We start from the raw sequence: 23,728 nt of genomic DNA, 5'->3' as shown, positions 1-23,728 counted from the left end.
CAACGTACCTAGAATGTCACGCCGAGGGCATGTGATGGTAACGCACGACATCTTCAAAAATAAAAAGGATTGACACTGCCGGGGGGATGGCAACCCTATTCCGACCAAGGCAAACTGACAACAGTCGACATTAGCACGGTTGTCAACTAAGAGCCCACAACAAAAGCACTAGCTGTCAAATGGTAGCCCATAACAAATCATTGTTTGGGTTTTTGATCTTCAAATTTCCCGCAATTCAGACGATAAATACCTGAAAAAACACGTGAATTGTGTTGCTGATGGCTAATTGTATCATATCCTTGGAGATTTCATCCCAATATTGGCTGAAAATTCATATCGAAAAAAGTGATTTTTCTGTTTACCTTTTTTTGCTTTTTTTCTTTTGGTCGATCAAACAGTGCGCCGGTACACTGTGAATCGGCATTACACATTTTTCGGTTTGGTTATACACATTTGCATGGGACTTTTGAGTTTAACCAGGATAACACACTTCGTGTTACCAAAGTAATGTGAATAATACTGATTCTGAGTGTTTGTTATCTGAACTTCCAAGATGGCGGCTTCTTCGCTACCCCCTGGACACTGCAGACAGAGCCTTTAAGAAAAAGTATTCGATTTCGTTAACTCTTTTGGACATTTGTTGACCCGAAACTTCTGCGGGCTGTGAGATGATCATCTACCGAGAAAAAACCCTGCACCTGTGATAGCATGGATTTTATTTTTCTCTTAATATTTTTTTAATTATATTTTAGTTATTGGTGTAATAATAGTACAGTACATGTCACCTTTTTTCAATCATAATAAAATGGAACTACTTAGGTTGTACCGCCTAGTTTTTTTTTCTTCTCCTCCTGCGTATTACTACTTTCATTCATATTAGTTTCTTTTTTCAGCTCGCAAACAAATATCCTAGCTCACAAAGTTTCGCCTGATTACGGATTACGGTGCCGATTTATTTTAACATGAGACAAAAAATGTTTTTTTTTTGTTTATAAATAAAATTATATAAAAAGAAATAACCTAACAAGAGCGAAATCACGTTGGTTTCCATAAATTAATCGAACTATGTTACATACTTAGAGTACTCACAATAAATTACATTTTGTTTTACTTTTTTGCTACAGTACCCAGCTTCGCGACATGCTTATTGGGTTTCATTCTTTCTTTTTTTTTAGAGTGTCAACCTAATAACGAAGCGCGCGGGGTGCGTTACGAATTGCTGAGTGTTGTCGAACGTTACTCATCCTCTCGTGGAGAAGGGACTTTGTATTTATGATTTAGGCTTAAAACTCTATAAAATTACATTACTTATCGTTCAAGGTAGTTTTTATTTAGATCATATTTGTGTTTTTGTTTTGCTGTTTAATAGTACATTATTTTATGTGATTTTTTTTTCTCTCTCGATATCCCAAGTTTAGCATCCTTGTTGGGGTGTGTGTTTGTTTGTGTGGGATGATAAGCCGAGTTTGTGCTTGGCTAAATTATGCTTTTTAAAACAGTTTCTAGAGGTGGATGTTCGAACCAAACCCGTAGAAATATATATAAACTGTATCGATTTGGGGGCATCTGGTTGGTAGTGTTTTTATTTTGTTTCGATTAGTTTCATGTGAGTATGCAGTGTATGGATAATTTAAATATGGGTTTTACCTTGCAGTTTTATCTGCAGTTCTGCCTAGTGCATAGTTTTTCTTAACAATCGTAAAGCTACAGCGAGAAACAAATGATTGGCTACTTATCGTCAATTGAATAAGAAATGATTGCAATTGCACCACTCGGAGGGGTGGGCATTTAAAACAAAAACTAGAAATAAAACCATCGCAAAGTATTATGTTACTCTATGTACAGCACTGTTACACATGTATGTAATCTAACGTTCTCGGAAATCCATTAAAAATATGTGTAGATATCTGAGGTGTTTTGCAACTTGTTCGTTTCCCTGCTAAGATCTAAGTTGTTTATTCTTTTAAAAGATGAAAATGAGATGCTTTTGGCCGCCTCATTCCATCCTTTCAATCTAAAGAATCTAGATTAATATTACTTTATGCATTCTGCTTGTCAATTGCTACCTTTTTCCAATGATTTCCTCTAATTTACTCGTAAAAAGGACAAATTTTTGTCCCATGTTCAATACGAATACTTTTTTTGTTTGCTTTGCGTTTTCTTTTACCAACAAATATATTTTTTTTCTCCGCGCATTTGTGTTGTTACTTAGTTGCATATTTGTACGTTACTAGAATGGCTCGGGACGATCGATTGTAAACGCGGTCCGCTCGTTTCGCTAAGGTAGAATCTAGAACAACACGCTTTGCTTCATTCGATACACATTCGACAGACAAGGGTTTATTTATGTTGTTGTTGTGGTTTGGGGGTGCAACTTAGCTCTACTAAACTGAAACTGCAATTGACTGTAAACGATCCAACAACAGAGTAGTGTGGCAGTATGGTTTGTTTTGAATTTAATTTAGCTCGCGTTTTGGGAATAAGTCAGCGCGAGGAATGACGGATGGGCAATTCTCCAGGGCTGTGAACAGTGTTAATTTTAGAACTTTTAAGTTTGATCTAACCTTTGTGAGTTTTTTTTCTGTTTGGCTAAAGAAGTCGGTTTGCACTATAAGTTCGTGCATACAATTTTGCAGCACGAAAATGCTATGAAAATAATTTTAGAACGATGAACTTTTTCTTTAAGAACCTAGAATGAATAAAGTTGGTCACCGGAAAAGCGCTTCCCGAACACGGAGGTGAACTGCAAGTACCGAAAAGCGTAATTACTTTTCACAGAACTTGCACTTCCCAAACAACAAAGACGTGAACTTCAAGTACCTAGATTGCCTAAAATTTATGTGTTGATTAACAAAGTCGATTAGAAACTCTGATCTTAAAAATAAATTTTTATGGTTGTTTTGTATGTATTGCCAAAATGGCAAATGTTAAAAATGAATGAACGAACCAGTGTTTTGAAATGGCTTCTTGAGTAACAAAAAAAAACCCTGGATATCCTAGCGAGAATTGCTCAAATTAACTTTGTGAACACGAACTGTGCATCAGTTCAACTGCAAGCTCCGAACGGATTTGCGGTAAAATTAAAGTTGAAGTTGTCGACCGTACAGCAACCGGAGGTGGCAGGTTTAAATGTTGTTTTAAAGATGAGAGATGACTCCACGACTGTCGACAATTTGGAAACTTTATTGTGTATAAATATATTAAACGTTAATTTTAGTCAGAATTCAGTCTTTCAAACAAGGTTCTTCTAAGCTAATTTGTTTGTCACCGAAAATATTGAGCAATTGCTTGGCGGTTATGGCTTCTGGGAGAGATAACTCGTACACCTAAATGAAAATGTCGTCAAATGTGAAGGAACTGCTTGCTTGCTACTGCTGCTTTCTAGCCACAGCGTCTCATGTCGAAGTGTTGCCTGGTCGGTGCCGATTAGAGCTAGATGAGGATGTGTTCGAGTGTTCGTCGTCCCAGTTCCAGTCCTTTCCCTTTGGGCGAAATTTGGCCGACTTGTGCTTGTGGTGGTGATGGTGCTGGTCATTGCTGTTGGTGGTGGCGGTCATTGCCCCCGTCGTCGTCATCGTCGTTCCCTGTTGAATTCCTCCATCCAGCGGAGGTCCCACTGCCAACGTGGCGCCACCACTTGTTCCCGCCGAACCACCCCCGAATCCATCGGTAAAGTCCTGGTCCAACGGTTCCGCGCTGCCCGTCGAGCTGAGCCGTCCGCTGAGACTTTCCTCGTACTCTTCCCAGTTGCGTTCGCGGAACTTTTTCTTGTAGTGCTTCTCCGAAGATACCTTCGATTGGCGCTGGTACTTGAGCGGGATCTTGAGGCTGTTACTTCCGTGCATGAGATTGGCAGTCGCAGCTGCCGAAGGAGGACCTGCTGCCGACGCCGCTGCCGCCGCAGACTGATGATACATCAGCGGTGGACTCGATGAGGGACTGGGCGTCCGTGGCAGGCCAACGTCCGACAGCGGAGGACTTTCGACCGGTTCCGCCGGCGAGGACTTGATGATCGGAACAATGTGCTTCATCATGCCACCGCCGCTGCTACTGCTGCTTCCGCTTCCCGCACTCACACTGCTCGGTGGCACGTCCAGCTGCGACGAGGACGACGAAGACGACAGGAAGGTGCGGCTGTGGTCACTCTGGTTGATGCCCGAGTCCGGCGAGGTAGTGCAACTGGTGGACGAGGGCGGAGCATCCTCGTTCGATCGACGCGTTTTGTCCAGCTCAGTCGACGCAAACGCCACCAACCGATCGAACCCGGAACTGACGCGGTCGTGCCAGCTCGATTCATCGTCCCCAACGTCATCTATTTTTTTTATCGGAAAATCACAGTTTAATGTGGAGGAAAAACGAAAAACAATATTGATAATGCATTAGTGAAAGCCGGATCGTACGCGAGACTCGTAACATTGCGCTCGATGAAGGAAGAATGATCGTGGTGTTGTTCGATGTTGATGAGAATGATGAGCTCCTCGTGGAAATGTGTGCTACAAATCGGATATACTGATATTGTTGTTACTGATAGCGCGGCGCTCCCGACAGTCACGATGACATTGTTAATCACAACAATACCGCGATTTGTGTTACTATTTACAGCGCGATGAAGAGACCCCTCCGACACCTAACGCATCCAATCCCCACACCCCCTCTATCTATTCTAAAAATTCAGTAAACGACAAAATTGGGATGCACTAGACAACTTCACAATTGTGTTTCATTATAATTTAAAATGTCAAATGAGGTAAGCTAGTAAAACAACTACAGTAACCATAACCAGGAATAATGTCATACAATTATACGAAAGCATGCAATAACTTTGAATTAGTAACTTACTACTAAACAGTCGATGGCTTCACGATCACACGGCTGGGTTCCTATATTGTTATTGTTTATTCGCACTCTGCTGGGCTTGGTTGTTTAACATGATTTTTTAAACCGAATGACCCGGTTTATCGCGTGATAAAATTCTTGTATTTACACTATCCTTTCGCGTGTGCAAAATACATTCCAACCACCAAGCCTCCCAAAAAGTTGGAACGGCAACTCTAACTCGCTGGTTCTCGTGCTTCGATCGAGACGACAAAAAAAAAGTTGGAACGATGTTTTTGGATCGCTAAATTTACAGATTTCATCAAATCTAGTTCCGCAGGGTTCTGAGCTTATCTAGGTATCCTTGGAAATCACTGGAAAAAAGAATCGTCCAGATTGATTGAGTTATGCCCAGGGGTTGAAGTTCCAACTTTTTTGGAAGGTTTGGGCGTCTGTGTAAGAGGGATATGCGACATCGGTGTTCCAGTGTTTGAAGAAGCTTTTAGCTTGTAAAATTCCTAGAAAAAAATGATACGTCATTTGTGGACGGCGCCTGATCGATGTATGTTTCCAGAACATTTTCCAAAAGAATCAATTTATTTTTAGCTTGCTGTGAATTCACTTTTGGATTTTTTTTTCGATTCAATATGCGTAAAAAGTATACGAATATTAATTTCTGCGATTTCGAATGTTCTTGGGATAATCTTTGGATAACTCAATTTGGACTGCATTATCGCTCTTAGCTTAGATGAGGACCTTGTATTACACTCAAACCCCGATGCTTTGACAGCAACTGTTGTCAAACGAACGGGGTTACTTTTTAGTATGACACCCCTTTTAAACGGAGTTCACACACACTACCAAACGTTTGTTTTGATAGTGTGCGTGAGCGCCGTGAAAAAAGTGACAGTTGGCCACTTTTTAGGTTGACTTTGCCCAACCAACGGTGTCAAACGAAAAAGTGATCAACTACCGGGGGTTGAGTGTAGTTGGTTGATTCAAAGAGGGCGAGAGTAAAGCCAAAATTATCATTTAAGCAATTTTAAAATTAAAAACAAACAATTAAGACTTACGCGGTGATTATTGCACTCGATTGTAATATTTCGATTCTAAACATAAACTTTGAATAATATTTTCAACAGCCTTATTGCGAAAATAAACATAAATTTAAAAGCAATAAAGTAGAGTTAAGGAAAACAATGTATTTTATTAAATGACCAGTAAAAATAGCATCAGCCAAGACGTCCATCCAACATAGATTTGAGGTTGTTTTTTTATACAGTCCAAACCCGATTATCCGATGTTTCGATTTTCCGAAGTTTTGTTGGCCGAAATCTTGGATTATTTTTTTTTAAATCACTTAACTTTATTTATGAGTCTTACTAAAGCTCGACAACTTTGAAAACTAAACATAAAAGGTGATTCGATTATCCGAAGTGCATTTTTTCCAAGGCCTTCGAAAATTCGATTCTGATCCACAAAAAAATGTTGTGAAAATTTTAAGCCAAAAATAATATCATTATACAGCAATTCCATTCGAAAAGAGCACACACGAAACAAAATTCTCCGATTGGACACACAATTTTTCTGGGGGACCTCGTAGACCCACCTTCACGTATACCTATCGACTCAGAATCAAATTCATGAAGATATTTCTTTGCGTGTGTATGTCTGTAAGTCCGTGCACCGAAAAATACGCACACGATTATCTCCGGACTGGCTGAACCGATTTGGACCGTTTAAGTCTCATTCGATCCGTCTTGAGGTCCCACAAGACCCTAGTTAATATCATGAAATTTAGAAAGGTACTTCAAAAGTAATGCTAAAAAACGATATTATCTAAACTTCGGAAGATTTTAAAAAGGGTGGTTTTTGTAAGAAAACCCATCTTGCTATATAACATTAGAAAGGTATTTGAAAGACCTTTCCAACGCGTTCGAAAGATTGATAATCTGACAACCCCATCAAAAGTTATGAGCACTTAAGTGCTATTTATACACTTTTTTGATGAAAAAGTTGTCCGGATCTATCATGCGATCCATCGTTAGATAGGTAATCAAAAGATCTTTCCAACGAGTTCAAAAGATTGAGGATCTGACAACTCTATCAAAAGTTATAAGTACTTTAGTGTTTTTAATACACTTTTTTTGGAGCCGGACTTTTTTTAAGGCTGTGTTGTGTAATCACTTTATGAATACGATGAAGGCACCAACCATCTAAAGGTGGATGAAGTAACGTTTTAAAAAAATGCATGACTTTTCCATTTTAACCGATTTTACCTGTTTTGGACGCAAATGAAGGGGGCCTTTCAAAGAAAAAAATAGTTTGAGGACCGAAAAGTCCAGACTAACAAATGAAAATATCGCATGAAAGTTTCAAATGCCGTTTCGCCTGTGCATTAGGGTGTCCAGAGTATGGGAATTTTCTTCAAACCAAGCTCCACAAGCTACATATCGTACATAAAGACTCTGAGCCAAATATAAGCAAAATTGGTCAACATTTACCCATTGATACTCGAAGGTAAAACTTGTATGAGAAAAATCGAACAAATGTATGGAAACCCCAATTTTCTTACGGTTTTGTCTGCATTTAAATATTTTCAAAGGTGAGATTCTTATTGGAAATATAATGTTCTACAACTTTGTCGAACATGCCAAAGCTGTAAACCGCGATCCTGAAAAGTTACTAGCGATTTATAAATCCATTTTTGTATGAAAAACAGTTTTTTCACCAACTTTAGGCTCGAGTATCAATGGGTTAATCTTAACCAATTTCGCTCAAAATTTACACTGATTTTTAAAATAAGCCCAAAAAAAACGATTTTCACTTGTGGAGCAGGGGGTTATTTTTTCTGGGCACCCTACTGTGTATGGACCAAAGAGACTTCTACGCCTGATTTTTTTTTTTTGTCAGATTCCTCGGTAAATTTAACGTAACACGTAACATTTGACGTGGATATTATTTACAATGTTGTAAGAATGTTTCATTTCATCTCTGATCAGTCTTGCATAGGTGAGCCAAACGAGTGGGGCAAAATAGTTTCTTGAGATAATTGATTGATTCTTTTTAGTCATGAAAAATATTTAAACTGAGTTAGGCTAATTCCATAAGCGTCATATCAATTGAATGTATTTTGGGTTGGAAAATATTTACACTTTTTCTTATGTTTTATACCATGTTTGCCAAGATATTTCAATCTTTTCAATTCACCTCTTCCCGAACCCAATTGTTGCCAATTGTTACCAAAATATTAGCTCCTTCCCAAATGTTACCAGCCACTGTTGATTGAAACGTGTGTGAAATGTATTTACAGCAAATCCTCATATCCGATTTTGTTTTGTGTAGATGAAAGTATGAAAATATGTCATTGAAACTGAACTTGAACAAAAACAAACATAAAACGAACAGAAAAATAAATAAAAATTAAACAAAAACAAACTCAAAAAGGTAAATATAAAAAGTTTTTCAAGTAACCAGTTTCATTATGCTCGTGGTCGTGGTACCTGTTTTTGCATGAGTTTCGAGAGTGGGAAAAGGAATAGGAGGAGGAAGAGGAGGCGGGAGTGGGTGCACTGACGATGGCGAGTTGGTCACGGTTTGCACACACACGCACACGCAAACTTACCAGTTGTTGCCGTTGTTGTTCTACGGTTCTACACGCGGAAGAACGCAAGTCTGATTTGGAGAAAGTCGACCCTAGGTACAAGAGGTGTTTGGTGGTGGCTTTATGGGAGTGCAGTCAGAGGTTGAAGTTGCTGGTGGTTACGGCCACCAGTGATCATCACATCTTGTTGCCATTGTCATTTGGAGGGGTACGAATTGTTGGGGTGGTTGTGGTACTTGTTGGCGGAACCATTTCCGCCGCCGCCTCCGCCATGTGGCCGGTGGTGATGTTGGGGCGGAGGGCGATGATTCCCAGCGACGGCGGCGGCCATCGGTTTCTGGATGCGATACTGCTGGTGTTGGCCATAGTTACGACTGCTGGCGGACGACGTCGTGGTCGTCGGGTTTGAACAGCCAGTTGTAGCACTGCTCATGGAACCGCTGCCGTACGGCAGGTTGATCACCTTGACCGATGAGGTTGGCTGGTGTTGTTGTTGTTGCTGTTGCGGTTGATGGAGTTGCTGCTGCTGTTGGGGATGGTGCTTGCTCAGCAACAAGTTACCACCTTTGGCACCGGAAGGCGTCCCTACTGTCGAAGACATTGGAACGATTACATCGATTACGGTGGTGCACGGTACTGCGGTTATAATTTTGTACATTGTTGCGGGTTTTTTTGGTGTTGACATTGTTGTTGAGGTTGTTGAAGATGTTGTAGTTGTTGTTGTTGTCGAGGAAGAAGAGAAAGTGGTAGTGGTAGAAGAAGAGCTAGAGACACAGGTACCGCGGCCTAGGACCAATATACACATTTTATACACAAAATTTTGGTTTGCTCAGGGAAAGTAAAGGTTTTTTTGTTTGTCGTCATTATACATCACACAGTTCAATGCGTTCGGCATGAGGAGGAAAAAAGTTCCTTCAGTTTTGATTGGTGTTAGAAAAAGGCAAATTATAAACTAACTCAAACTTAAACGTAACTAAACCAAAGGTAAATATATTTAAATAAAATCAATGAAACAAAACTTGCGTGAAAGCAATCTAATGTGGATGAAAGAAGGCCGACACAGATTATCCCGTTTAGTGTCGACTGTTACACAGGACGACGACACTCACGTGGATGGTAACCCTCTCAAAGTTTAACCGACGCTGATCGTGCACCCTTTCAAGGCGATGCTTACCTACATGATACTTGGTGGTTAGTTTGTTCGGTATGGTTGAGAGCGCTAGCGTTATCGAAAGGGCGAAATTTTGAACGAATCCTTAACTTGAACTATTGAAGTAACACTTTTCCTAGCATTGTTGCTCGGAAGGCACCGTCGATGGTTGAGTGAAAAGTTAGATATGCAATGTGCTCTTACTCTGTCTTTCTCAAGTATGTCTTGTTGGCGATTGCAGTAAGATTTATTCACCAACCCACAGCATCGCTGCTCGGAAGGCACGGCGTTAAAATAATTAAACTGCATAGATTTTTTTTAATTGTGTGTTCTCAAAATTACGAAAAATGCAATTTCATAAGCTGAGCAGTTCTCTACGGAATCGGTCTTTTTTCTTTAATTTTAATTTTTGTATTTTTTAATCCGACTGAAACTTTTTTGGTGCCTTCGGTATGCCCAAAGAAGCCATTTTGCATCATTAGTTCGTTTACAGAATTGATTTGTGAAAATTCAAAAATCTGTATCTTTTGAAGGAATTTTATCACTATTTTTTATATTTTTTGATATGTTTTCAGAAATTTCCAGAATGGGCAAAAAATCTTTGACCGAGCTATAATTTTTTGAATCAATACAGATTTTTTCAAAAAATCGAAATATTGGTCGCAAAAATTTTTCAACTTGAGTTTTCGATGTAAAATCGAATTTGCAATCAAAAAGTTCTTTAGTGAATTTTTGATAAAGTGCACCGTTTTCAAGTTAAATCCATTTTAAGGTAACTTTTTTGAAAATAATCGCAGTTTTTCATTTTTAAAATTAGTGCCCATGTTTGCCCACCTTTGAAATTTATTTTTTATTTTTTGAAAAGCTGAGAAAATTCTCTATATTTTGCTTTATTGAACTTTGTTGATACGACACTTAGTTTTTTTTTTTTTTTTTTTTTTGGGAGGGTGATCCAGCCGCACATCGTTGATGTCGAAACCTCTAAACTGGGCCCTCGTCCTGTCACGTCCGTCAGTAGTCTTGTCGTACATTACAACTAGAACCAGATCTGCCAATGAATTAGTACACTTCGACCAAATAAACACTGACGCTGTATGGATCTGACTCTAGAATAAATGCACAGTTGTGTGTTATTCATAAGTCCAAAATGTTCAATTATTCATATAAGTCCAAATATTCATTTGCGGATAACTACCTAACTTGAATTGAATACAAGATTTAAAGCAACCTATCCGAAAGCTACTCTTATCTCAAATCCCCGACGACAAAAAAAAACGTTTCTTTTGAAACCTGTCTGGCTTCTTTTAAAAAAACAAAAAAAAAATAACAGTTGATATTTTACAAGTCGTGAATTGAAAAAGAGACGACCATTTGTTCGTCAGAATTCCAGTAGATCCTCGATTCGCAACAATGGTCGATACAATCATAATCCGACAACCGTTAGTTCAACAGATCAACGAATTTAGTCCGATATCATTTCACTGCTGATTGATCGAGACTGTATGGAAATTTTGACAGATCAGAATGGTTTTTATGCTACTTGAATGAAAATCACCGATTCTGATAGAATTACTAAATTCACTGTTACTAATTTTGTCCCTAAATAACTAAAGGCAAAGTATAAAAAGTTGATATTTATAGTTAAAATCCTAAATTCTACAAACACTATTTTTTTAAACCCGCATCCTAACCTGACACCCACATTAAGATAGGGAAAAATCACATATGTAGCGGTTCATTGTACAAATGTGATATTTCCACTATCAGAGAACCTCCTTGTCTCGATGACAGCTTACCGGCCATCGATTAAGCCCTGAGACTACGCCAAAGTGGGTTCTCGCAGCATGAAGTGGTGTCCATGTGTAAAAATGGAAGCTTCAGCAATATACTGAACACTTCGATTTTAATTCCACATCGAATCAAACCATACTCTTTGCCAAACAAGCATCAAACCTATGACACTCATTATGACAAAGCCCAGGGATTTTGCTTTATTGAACTTTGTTGATACGACACTTAGTTGCTAAGATATTGCCATGCAAAGGTTTAAAAACAAGAAAATTGATGTTTTCTAAGTCTCACCCAAACCCAAATGTCGATATCTCAGCAACTTATGGTCCGATTTACAATGTTAAAATATGAAACATTAGTGAAACGTAATTTCGATCTTTTCGAAAAAAATATTTTCAAAAATGTAAAATCAAGACTAACATTTTAAACGGGCCAAATATTCAATATTACGCCCTTTTGAAATTTTAGTCTTGATTTACATTTTTTGAAAATATTTTTTTCGAAAAGATCGGAAAATTTCACAAATGTTTCATATTTTAACATTGTAAATCGGACCATTAGTTGCTGAGATATCGACATCAGAAAATGGTGGGTTGTTAGGGTGAGACTTAGAAAACATCAATTTTCCTGTTTTTAAACCTTTGCATGGCAATATCTCAGCAACTAAGGGTCGTATCAACAAAATTCAATAAAGCAAAATATAGAGAATTTTCTCAGATTTTCAAAAAAAAAAAATCAAAGGTGGACAAACATGGGCACTAATTTTTTTAAAGGGTGGTTTTTGTAAGAAAACCCGTCTTGTTATACATTTTCAGAAAGGTATTTGAAAGACCTTTCCAACGCGTTCAAGACATTGAATATCTGATAACCCTATCAAAAGTTATAAGCACTTAAGTGTTATTTAATCACTTTTTGGAGGCCGGATCGCAAATATTTTGATGAAAACGTTGTCCGGATCTCTCATGCGACCTATCGCATCAACATTTTCAAAAACCGATAGTGAGAATCGATTCCTCAGACAATTTTACATAAAAGTCTCCATATTGACCATTGTCCTATGTGTCATAAGCAATCTTATGGGAAATTCGACGAGCTTTCCAGTAAAAATATTTACGAGACTAAAAAATTAAGTCTGTCATATAGAAATTGCAAAAAACACAAAAAAAAAATAATTTTTTTCAGCATTTTTATTTTTAAAACCGCTGTATTTTCACAAGGATTAGACATGGGACAATGGTAAATATGGAGACTTTTATGTAAAATTGTCTGAGGAATCGATTCTCACTATCGGTTTTTGAAAATTTTGATGTTTAGACCAAAAAGAACACTGCTTGTATTTTTTTTTTTTCAAGGAGAGACATACCATCCTGCATTTTTTGTGAGTCGTTTTGTCACATTTTAGGCTATTTTCACAAAAAAATTGAACGGAAAAAAATAGTGACATCACCTTAAAATTTAACTTTTAAACATGAAAATTGAAAATTCTCATAAAATTAGCGTATATTTTTTTTAGAAAGCCCATCAAATTTCCTTTTCTTTGACCACTTTTTGCAACGGCTTTGAGATACAGTGATTTTTAAATTACAAAATACAAAAATATTTAAATAACTTACGCCAGGGGTGCCCAACCTTTTGGCCCTGCGGGCCTGATCTGATTTTTCTGTAGCAGTTACGGGCCGGAATAAATATTTGATAAAAGTTGAAAAAGTGAAGTGAAAATTTTTTTTTTTAAATTTTCTTCTGAATAATATTAATATGAATAATTATTAATTAAAAAAAATATAAAAATTGAAATTACAAGCCTAGGTTTCAACATTTGGATGAAAAAAGTGTTTCAATATTCATTTTGCAGGCGTACAGTTGCTTTACAATCATTAGTTTTGAAAATATCAAGGTATTGACGGATTTTTTTTTCGCAGAAAAAAAAACTTTTTGTGGGACTGTACATTGGTATTTCATGAAAATTTAAAATGTTTTCAAAGGAGTTCAATCATGCTGAATATGATTATAAACGCGGGAAAATGCATTTTAATTAGTTTTCAGTTGATTAAACTTAAATTTTCATTAAAATTTTGAAGTTTTCCGAAAAAAATAATATTTTTGCCCCCTTTGAAAAGGGAGGGCGACATAAACTTTGAAAAATATTTCCAACGGCCTTATTTAAAAAAAAAAGAAAATAGAAAAAAAAATTGAAGTAAACACAGTCAAAACTGAAAGAAATAACATTTAGTCTCTTTTTGTAAATTTTAAGACAACAATCCAAGTTTTTTCATAAATTTAACAATTTTACGAAATGGATATTTTTGTTTTCCTGCACAATTTTTTCAGTAAAAAAATACCAATATTGATCTTTAGCTTATTTTTTTTTAATTCAGATAATAATTTTATTTATTTAATACTTCATGAACAGTCTTAATACTTGAAATATTTTAAAAAGCCGTCGCGGGCCGGATGAAATGGCTTCACGGGCCGGATCCGGCCCGCGGGCCGGACGTTGGGCAGGCCTGACTTACGCCCTTCTCAAATGTCACTTTTGAGTACAATTAGCTCCATTTACACAAAAATGGCTTATATAGGCCTAAGATAACATGTCTAAAAAGTTTCATTGAAATCGGAGAGGGTCGGGTACAAAAGTACCAGAAAAATTCCCGATTTGAGCTGGAATTGCTCGCATTCCAACGAATAAGCACCAATCGACATGCCTTCCGAGCTACAGTTCTTGTTGGATCGCGTGGAAACTTGTCACTCACATGCCTCATCGAGGTGCCGGCAAAACTACATACAGAATAACAGATAAGAACTTGTTTATCATGTATAATATTTTATCTGACATTTTTCGGTCTGCCTTCCGAGCTGCAATGCTATGGAAATGTGCTTTCTAAGGCTAAAAAAAAAACAAAAATTAAAAAATGTTGATGCGCACGATCGAATATCGTAGACTAAAACATGTTTCTAAAACCATCTGCTTAACCGAGGACTCAACGAGTTTGCATCCTTCAATGTTCCGCTTCTTCTCTGAAGATCCGCTCGTTTCAAGGTTGTGTCGTAGTGTTAATACGACACGCAATGCTTTATACGCACACACACACTCACTAAAAATACTATCTCTACCAAGACGTGAAAACGCAAACAACTACAGAAATACGGTGCACATGCAACTCTACGCTGGGTGGTGGAACTCGTGAGGGTGGTGTGCTAACGCTCAAAAAGGCCGTGTATGTTTTTCGAAGTTTCGATACCTGCCTGGGTTGACGATTTCGCCTCTAGGGTTTACTCTCTACGTTCTCTATCGCGGAAGCGCGAGCTACGAAGCGTTTACTTGAGTTATTGTAAAAAATGGGAAATGGGGTCACTATTTTAATGGTTAAGTACGAGATACGGTATAGGAGGAACGCCACTTGAAGAAGGTGAGTTTGGGTTGGGTAAATACAGAGACATTAAGAAGCGTTTGTGCGAGATGGTAATGGGTGACCGGTGACGGGAGATGACCGCCTGGAGTTGGTATGAAACTCCCGGAATGAGATTTAAGGCACTTGTTAACGACACAAAGCATTCACAGAACAGACACGCACACACACATAAGATAAATAAGAAGATTGACAGAGCGAAAAACCCCCGGAAATTGCACCGAACTACAGCAGCTCTACGTGGCTACGCCAAGCGGCAAACTTACCGTCGACGTCGTTCCTGCCGTGGCGCAGCAGATGGTGCCGATCGTCACCGACCGTCGTCAGCGAGTTGATCTCCGGGCTCATCAGCGCCATGTTGCGCGACGGGCCCGAAACTCCCCGGCTGGCGGCGTGCAACAGCTCCGGCGTGATCATCACGTCCGAGCAGTCGGTGTACAGCATCTTGGGAGGTCGCGGCGGGTTCTCGATGATGGGCGAGGTGCGTTTCAGCCCGGATGGGTATTCTAAAAAGAGAGTGGTGCAGGTTTAGTTTGAGTTACAATTTTTAGGCATTTCTGAACAACTTACTATCGGCTTTCAGGTGTGGTGTTTGTACTAGTTGTATGTTATTGCTTCCGACGGAGCCGGAGTTGTGCATCGCCATCAGGTCGGCCCGACGGTGTCGCTCTTCGTCTTCCTCCTTGCTCTTGAGCTGAGCAATTACGCGCGCTTGAAGACTTGCGGCCAGACCTTTAAGATTAAACAATTAAATTTAGACCATCCACAGCCAACAGCAACTCAAGCTTACCTTCCAGCGGAGGACTTCCGTTCAGCCGGTCCATCCGATCGTCCATCAGGTGCGGCGCCATCGGCGTTTCACGACGATCAACCGGCGCCGGATGGCCCCGATGATGGTGATCGTTGCCGCGAGCACTGGCCTGCGGCGGTGGATGGTGTGCTGCCGTAGGATGATGATGGGCCTGGGTCGCAATTGCTGGCGACCCTTGGCGGTGCAACTGTTGCTGCGTCTGCTGCTGCTGCTGTCGCTTGTGTTCATCGATAAAGTACGATTCCAGGTACGGTTTCATGTCGGCCCGCGGAAGAGCCATGTACGGCGGCGCTTCGACACGTTCGCCAGGCGCCGGGTAGCTCGTCGTTGGAGGTTTATCCTGGGGTCCCCGCCCGGTTTGGTAGGCGCTGTATTGCTGCTGCGAGGAGGACGCTGCGGGCGCCGGTGGTTTCTTGTTGTTGTAGGTGGCAACTTGGGCCAGCGTGGCCAGATTGCTTTGGCCGTGCAGATGCACCGGAGATTTGCTCGTTTCGTTGCTGTTGGGGCGCGAAACCGGACTGAACGTGGTCTGAACACTGGGGTGAGAAGAGGGAGATAATGTTATTGTTATTCAAAAGTTTTCAAACTGATTTACTTACCCGCCATTCAATCCGAGCTCTTCCAGCACTCGGATGCTGACCCGCTCGGGTCGCTGCACATTCGTGTTGATGACGGTGTGAATCGCAGCCGCCGCCTGGCCTGCCGTCGTGCTCATGTTGACCGCCGCGTTGATGATGGACTGGTTGGAGATTTCCAGCGTGCGCTCGATCTCCCCATTCACCAGATCGCCGATGGTTTTGACCGTGGAACCGCCGCTGCCGCTCGCAGGCATTCCCGGATGAGTCAGCTTTTCCTGCGAAAGATGCCTTCTGAGAGCCATCTTTGCCGGCGACACCTGCGTATAATCGGGCTGCGATGAAGACGATCCAGGGCGGGAGTTGTTTCCGCCGAGTTGTTGATCGCGCTGATCGCGATCGCGTTGTTGCTGCTGCTGCTGGGCTGTTGGGACGCCGATGTAGCGCACGTTTCCACCCGGACCGGGTGGGTAGTCTCCGTCCAACGAAGTGGCCGAAGAACTTCGCGAGTGGCTCTGGTAAATCGGCGCTTCAACGGGATTGCGAGGATCGTACCGGTACGATTGCTCCGGTGCTTTGAACTCCAGCTTGCCGTCCATGGTGACGCCGCCACGGTGCAGCAGGTGATGTGGATCTATCGCCGGGTGAGGTTGGCCTCCGTAGTGCTGCTGCATGACGACCGGATTCTGGCGCATTTCACGCTCGCGTGCCTCACGCTCCTGTTGCTGCAGAATCTGCTGATGAGTGCTGGTGTTGTTGTTGACGGCACCCGCCCCAGGCGAGTGATGATTCAAGCTGGCAGACATTCCCTTCTGATAGTACTTGGAACTCGGTGAGATTTTCGTACTTTGGCTACCGCCGTGAGGTTGCACCACCTTGTACGGCGATACGGGAGCGGTGGCGATTGTGGTCGAGGCGTTCAGATGATGCGGCGGCTGCGACGAAGACGGGTGAGGTAGTTGATGTTGGCCACTACTTCGCGAGGACATGTCGTGGATGGTGCCTCCGCTGTGCATCGAACTCGTCGGTGGACCAGATTGGAGGTACACCGTTTTACCGTACGAGGAGGATCCTTTCCCGGGCGATATGTGTTCCGTTCCGTGCGCCAGCATCATCTGCGGATGCTGCTGCTGCTGTTGCACCATTTGAACCTGCTGAGTCGGTGGTTGCTGCTGCTGGCTAGCGGAGATTGTTTTGGGTGGACCTTGCAACACCGACGTGATGATGCTCTTGAGTCGATCCTCAAAGTTGACGACTTTGTGCGAGTCTTGCAGTTTGGCGCGGGGTTCCGCCTTGACGCTCGACATTTCTGCCCCGACGACAGATGAACCAGGTACGTAAGTTTTCGCTAGGTTGGCAGTATTGTTTGCGCTTGCGTTGTTGTTGCTGCTGTTACTGTTACGGTGATGGGATTTGTTCAGGGTTGGTGGGGCCGGCATGAGCGCAGCATCGCCCGGGTGATGGATTTGGGACTGCTGCGGAGGTATCGACGCATGCTGCTGCTGCTGCATGTGATGATTCTTCGTTTCACGCTCCTTTTGATTCCGCAACTTGCCAGCCTCAATCTGGCGGCCAGTTTCCAGAATCTTCTGCGCCAGGATCTCCGGATTGTTTTCCTCAATCTTTCCGATATCTGGAATTTCGGGCCACTCTTGCGAGCGGGTTCGATTTTCGCGCGACTTGCGCTGTGACCGCGACGACCCGGAACTGTGCTTTGACGGTGGATGGGACGTCACGTGAGCGGCGGCCGGTTGCGACGAGTGTACCGCCGCCGGATGTTCTCTCGCGTGGTGATGCTGCTGATCGACCCGAGATTGGTGGTACTGCTGCTGCTGCTGTTGCTGCGGTTGGGGTTGATGTTGAGGATGTTCCTTCTGCTGAGCGACGGTCGTAACGGTTAGAACCGGGTTGGCCTTGCGTTCTTCGGCAAGTTTGTCGATTATGTTGAGTTCGTTTTCGAGCGACGAAACTTGCGCGCACAGTTTCTTTCTCTGGGAGAGCGTGTTGGCGATCTCCTTCAGCACCATTTCCTGGGAAGTCTTGGGCGTTAGCTCGACCTCTTCGGTCTTGATGTACTTGTCGGCGATTCGGTGCATGTGTTGCATCACTATCCGTTTCTGCTCCTGCTCGATGGTGGTGACTTGGCTTTGCAGTTTTGCTGCCATCACCTGGAGTTCTTTGTGTCGTCCGACGATTTCCTTCGCTTTGCAGAGCAGATCGTTCTGACTGGTTGTGCTAATGCCCAGTTCGTTCATGCGTGCCTTCAGCAGGGCCACGCTGTCATCGATGAGGACCTTGATTTGCTTTTCCAGCTGACCGGCGCGATTCAGCAGTCGTTGATTGCGTTCCTTTTCGCGTTCGATCTGCTGCTGAACGTTGTCCCTGTACGAAGGTTTCCGGAAGGATTCGATTGCTTTCATAAACTGAGTTTTGAACAGGTCCAGGAGAATCTGTAATGCGTACGGTGTTTCCGAGGGTGCTTCCGGAATGTCCAGCTCGGTATGCTGCATATCTCCAGCTAGTGAAGTGAGCAGCTGGTCGACGCAGCCCGGTGCCGGCGGAAGCCGCTTGCCAATTGCTTGATCTGAGGTACTTAGCAGGGTTTCGCTGTGCAGCAAATCGAGACCGTTGATCTTGAGTGCTCGCCGCTGTCGTCCCTTCTTGACTCCGCGGCCACGCTTCTTCGCGCCTACGCCTTGGGCATCAAGGGGCATTTGTGGTATGATGATATCAACCATGTCCTTTGGCGCCACCGGTTCTTTCTTGGCAGTTTTCGTCCGGGTGATTTTCCTTCGCTTCTTCGTTGCCACCGGAATGCGGCCGTTCCGGAGCACCGGAGAGTTGTTATTTTCCTCCTCGGATTGGCTGCTCTTTTCTTTGCCACTACACCAACCCGACCAGGGTTTCCTAGGCGGAGGTGGAGGAGCTTGCGTAGGTCCGGGGACGTCCGCGTCACTATCGGACGTGCTTTCGTCATTGTTGACTGGCTGTTTCGGGACCGTATCCTTCTTTGAGCGGGACGCTCGAGTAGTTGTACTGCTGGTGGGTCCCTCGTTGTCACCTCCCTTTGTTTTCAATCGCTGGAAGTACCGCTCCAGTTTGGTGCGATCGATTATGTGCAAATAGTACGATACGGGTTTTCCGGTCCAAGACACGGACCCGCGCAGCGGGGACATCTCGCTAACGTGCATGATCGTCCCAATGTCACTCAGATTTCGATCAGTTATTCGAAAATTCAACGGACAAAAGCTTTTCGACGACACTATCCTAGCGCCATCGCGCAAATCCGCGAATCGCTCCTTCAGCTGATGATCGACGTTCGGTCCAAACGCAAAGTTGTTCACAAACACAATCGTCGCTGCGGTTATTTTCTCCCGATGTTCATCGGCCAGAAAGTCACCCTTGATCAGCTCGTAATCGCTGTACTTTTTCCCAAACCAATGCATCCACATCTTAAACGTGGCGTTCATCCCTTCAGCGTACCGCGACGGAACGTCCGCCTTCTCGATTCCGTAGCACACCTTGACCGGCGTTGAGGCGGCCATCTGCAGGACGACCTGCCCCACACCCGAGCCCAGATCCACAAACACATCGTCCGCGGTTATCTTGATTTGATCGATCATCTGGCAGATCAAGTCGAACGACGTTTCGCCGTACACTTCCGGCGAAAACGGTTCGTATTGGTTCAACTTTTCCGGTTCTACAACCGCCTGATTATACACCTGTTGAATGATGTGCCTCAGAAGACCCCGCGAGGGATACGTAAACCGCTGACTCGAAAGCGAGGTACCCTTTTCCTGAAAGACGGTTCAAATTTGAAATCGCAACTCACTCAAACTCCAAAGAGCACACAAACTTACCAGCGCCGCCACACTGTCGATGGCCTTGTTGAACCGATCGCACAGGTTCTTCATCGCGTCAAAGTCCCCCGTGTCGAGCTCGTTCAGGTTGATCTCCTCGATGGCGGACTTGATCTCCGGCATGTCCTCGCACACCCACCGCACGTTCTCGATCAGCTCGATGCCGTTGTCGTGGCCGCCGCCGATCGAGAACGGCCAGTTGTACAGGAACGGTTCCGCGCCGGCCGGCGACTGCAGCTTAAGCTCTTTGTAGTTTGGTGTTGCCATCTTTTTGCTTTGCGTTTTGTTTTGTTCTCTTGTCACACACTTAAAAATAAATAATTGTTTACACCGTTTCTTCTTCCTTCTTCCGTTCGTAGATTATTCAATCTTCAAGGCAACCTTTTCCCAGATATTGGTAGCATTGTTAATCTGTAACAGGAAAAGAGAGAGAAAAATCTGTTGAAATTTACGGGGTCAACGAATTTCGATCTGTACAACTAAAGTGCAATCCATCAATCAATCTGTTTTGGACAGCAAAAACAAAACAAAGGAGAACAAAAACACACAAATTTCCGTCGATTTTCGCGACGGTCAACAACCTTGATTTGCCATTCCATTTGCCCTAGACAAGCTGGCTGGGGCTCCGGCGGTTCTTTATTCTGTGTGCATGTTTGGCAGCAGATGACGATGATGATGGCTGCGTGTTCTGGCTGGCTGTGTACAATATCCTTGCCTGGGCTGTGCCATAAATACCGCGCCGCGCCACGCCGTCATCATCGTCCTGCTTATCGCATGTCGCGTGCTGTGAATCCCGCACCGGTGGAAAAGCACGTGGTTTGCTGCAGCACCGCCAGAGCAAATGGTTTGAGCGACACGCGACAGGACCCTCGCTCTCTGACGGATCACGTGGTGTTGGAGTTTGGGTTTTAAACCGAAAATAGTCAATTCGTTGGCGTGATACTTTTGAGTAGACAAAAATAGAGGGTGGACCAAAATAAAATTGCTCCAAATCATTGCGGTGTGGAACTGCGGGTCATGTTATGACTGAAACGAAATATTCTTGTTTTCTTTTTCATCACCATTTAATTCCCCGGATTGAAAACTGTCACCTGTAGCTATTGTCCTTCCTACTCTAGTCGAGAAACTTTCGAGAAAGAATGCCTGAAGTTAGATTACACCTAGCATTCTTCATGACATTTATCACCACCACAAACGTTAAAGCGGCCAGGACAACTGCATAAAGTTTACCGCATAGCTCATTTGAGCAATTCTCTGAGATTTCGGTCATTCGATTTTTTTTGTATTTTTTAATCCGGCTGAAACTTTTTTGGTGCCTTCGGTATGCCCAAAGAAGCCATTTTGCATCATTAGTTTGTCCATATAATTTTCCATACAAATTTGGCAGCTGTCCATACAAAAATGATATGTGAAAATTCAAAAATCTGTATCTTTTGAAAGAATTTTTTGATCGATTTGGTGTCTTCGGCAAAGTTGTAGGTATGGATATGGACTACACTGAAAAAAAATGATACACGGTAAAAAAAAATTTGGAGATTTTTAATTTAACTTTTTGTCACTAAAACTTGATTTGCAAAAAAACACTATTTTTAATTTTTTTAATTTTTTGATATGTTTTAGAGGACATTAAATGCCAACTTTTCAGAAATTTCCAGAATGGGCAAAAAATCTTTGACCGAGTTATGATTTTTTGAATCAATACAGATTTTTAAAAAAAATCGAAATATTGGTCGCAAAAATGTTTTAACTTCATTTTTCGATGTAAAATCGAATTTGCAATCAAAAAGTACTTTAGTAAATTTTTGATAAAGTGCACCGTTTCCAAGTTATAACCATTTTTAGGTAACTTTTTTGAAAATAGTCGCAGTTTTTCATTTTTTAAAAATAGTGCCCATGTTTGCCCACCATTGAAAAAAAATATTTTTGAAAAGCTGAGAAAATTCTCTATATTTTGCTTTTTCGGACTTTGTTGATACGACCCTTAGTTGCTGAGATATTGCCATGCAAAGGTTAAAAAACAGAAAAATTGATGTTTTCTAAGTCTCACCCAAACAACCCACCATTTTCTAATGTCGATATCTCAGCAACTATAGGTCCGATTTACAAAATTAAAACATGAAACATTCGTGAAATTTTCGAAAAAAATATTTTCAAAAAATTTAAATCAAGACTAACATTTCAAATGGGCGTAATATTGAATGTTTGGCCCGATTGAAATGTTAGTCTTGATTTTAAATTTTTGAAAATATTTTTTTCGAAAAGATCGGAAAATTTTACGAATGTTTCATGTTTTAATTTTGTAAATCGGACCTATAGTTGCTGAGATATCGACATTAGAAAATGGTGGGTTGTTTGGGTGAGACTTAGAAAACATCAATTTTTCTGTTTTTTAACCTTTGCATGGCAATATCTCAGCAACTAAGGGTCGTATCAACAAAGTCCGAAAAAGCAAAATATAGAGAATTTTCTCAGCTTTTCAAAAATATTTTTTTTCAATGGTGGGCAAACATGGGCACTATTTTTAAAAAATGAAAAACTGCGACTATTTTCAAAAAAGTTACCTAAAAATGGTTATAACTTGGAAACGGTGCACTTTATCAAAAATTTATTAAAGTACTTCTTGATTGCAAATTCGATTTTACATCGAAAAATGAAGTTAAAACATTTTTGCGACCAATATTTCGATTTTTTTTAAAAATCTGTATTGATTCAAAAAATCATAACTCGGTCAAAGATTTTTTTCCCATTCTGGAAATTTCTGAAAAGTTGGCATTTAATGTCCTCTAAAACATATCAAAAAATTAAAAAAATTAAAAATAGTGTTTTTTTGCAAATCAAGTTTTAGTGACAAAAAGTTAAATTAAAAATCACCAAATTTTTTTTTACCGTGTATCATTTTTTTTCAGTGTAGTCCATATCCATACCTACAACTTTGCCGAAGACACCAAATCGATCAAAAAATTCTTTCAAAAGATACAGATTTTTGAATTTTCACATATCATTTTTGTATGGACAGCTGCCAAATTTGTATGGAAAATTATATGGACAAACTAATGATGCAAAATGGCTTCTTTGGGCATACCGAAGGCACCAAAAAAGTTTCAGCCGGATTAAAAAATACAAACATTAAAATTAAAGAAAAAAGACCGATTCCGTAGAGAACTGCTCATTTGTTAAATTGTATTGAGTTTGAACACTAATGTTCTAACACCAACACGTTGAGAGCACAATGCCATTCCCCCCTGATAAAAGATGGGTGCATCATGATTAGAGTACATACACATATAAAATTCTGAATTCTGTAACCCTAGTGCTTTTCTTACAAAATACTGAAGTAATTGAAAAAAAAAAACAGGTTAAGAGATAGAAATTTGGTATCTTCAGCAAAGTTGTCATTTTCTGGGATTTTTTTTCGGTGATAGGAATGAAACCGCCTAAAGACATTTCGATGCCTCTGTGCTCTTTTGTGCTAACTTGATAAGAATCTCAGCAAGCTTAGTACAAGAGAGCACAAAGGCATCGATTTGACTAGTTTTTGAATCATATAGTCTATATGTCTACATATAAGAGAACCTAGAAGGCTTAAGAGCGAGTTTTTCTACAGTGTGTCACTAGTAGTATCGGGGTGTTCCAATTTGGATGAAACTTCTAGCGTTTGTTTGTTTATACATGCGATGAACTCATGCCAAATATGAGCTTTCTACGACAAATGGAA

The 23,728-nt window shown here is 41.4% G+C and overlaps 1 protein-coding gene across 5 annotated transcripts in view; it reads right to left on the bottom strand.

Annotated features, from left to right (window-relative positions):
- Positions 1-699: 699 nt before the first annotated feature.
- LOC120422365 (histone-lysine N-methyltransferase, H3 lysine-79 specific) overlaps positions 700-23,728 on the bottom strand; it is a 48,591-nt gene continuing 25,562 nt past the window's right edge. The window contains exons 2-8 of one of the 5 annotated variants that reach the window (XR_008212616.1): positions 20,014-20,424; positions 16,178-19,950; positions 15,558-16,114; positions 15,338-15,499; positions 15,034-15,273; positions 8,441-9,055; positions 4,235-5,333 (exon numbers count right to left, since the gene is read on the bottom strand). Coding sequence is in view for 1 of the 5 variants with exons in the window: in XM_039585774.2 (XP_039441708.1) it covers positions 3,396-4,312; positions 15,034-15,273; positions 15,338-15,499; positions 15,558-16,114; positions 16,178-19,950; positions 20,014-20,280 (5,916 nt within the window). In the remaining 4 variants the exon portion in view is untranslated. Of the gene's footprint in view, positions 5,334-8,440; positions 9,056-15,033; positions 15,274-15,337; positions 15,500-15,557; positions 16,115-16,177; positions 19,951-20,013; positions 20,425-23,728 lie in introns of all 5 variants that reach the window. The other 4 variants (XR_005606119.1, XR_008212618.1, XR_008212617.1 and 1 more) reach the window with 4 other exon arrangements.

Source organism: Culex pipiens, chromosome 3, assembly GCF_016801865.2.
Source record: "Culex pipiens pallens isolate TS chromosome 3, TS_CPP_V2, whole genome shotgun sequence".
Lineage (NCBI taxonomy): Eukaryota > Metazoa > Arthropoda > Insecta > Diptera > Culicidae > Culex > Culex pipiens.
This window is presented reverse-complemented; position numbering and strand designations above follow the sequence as displayed.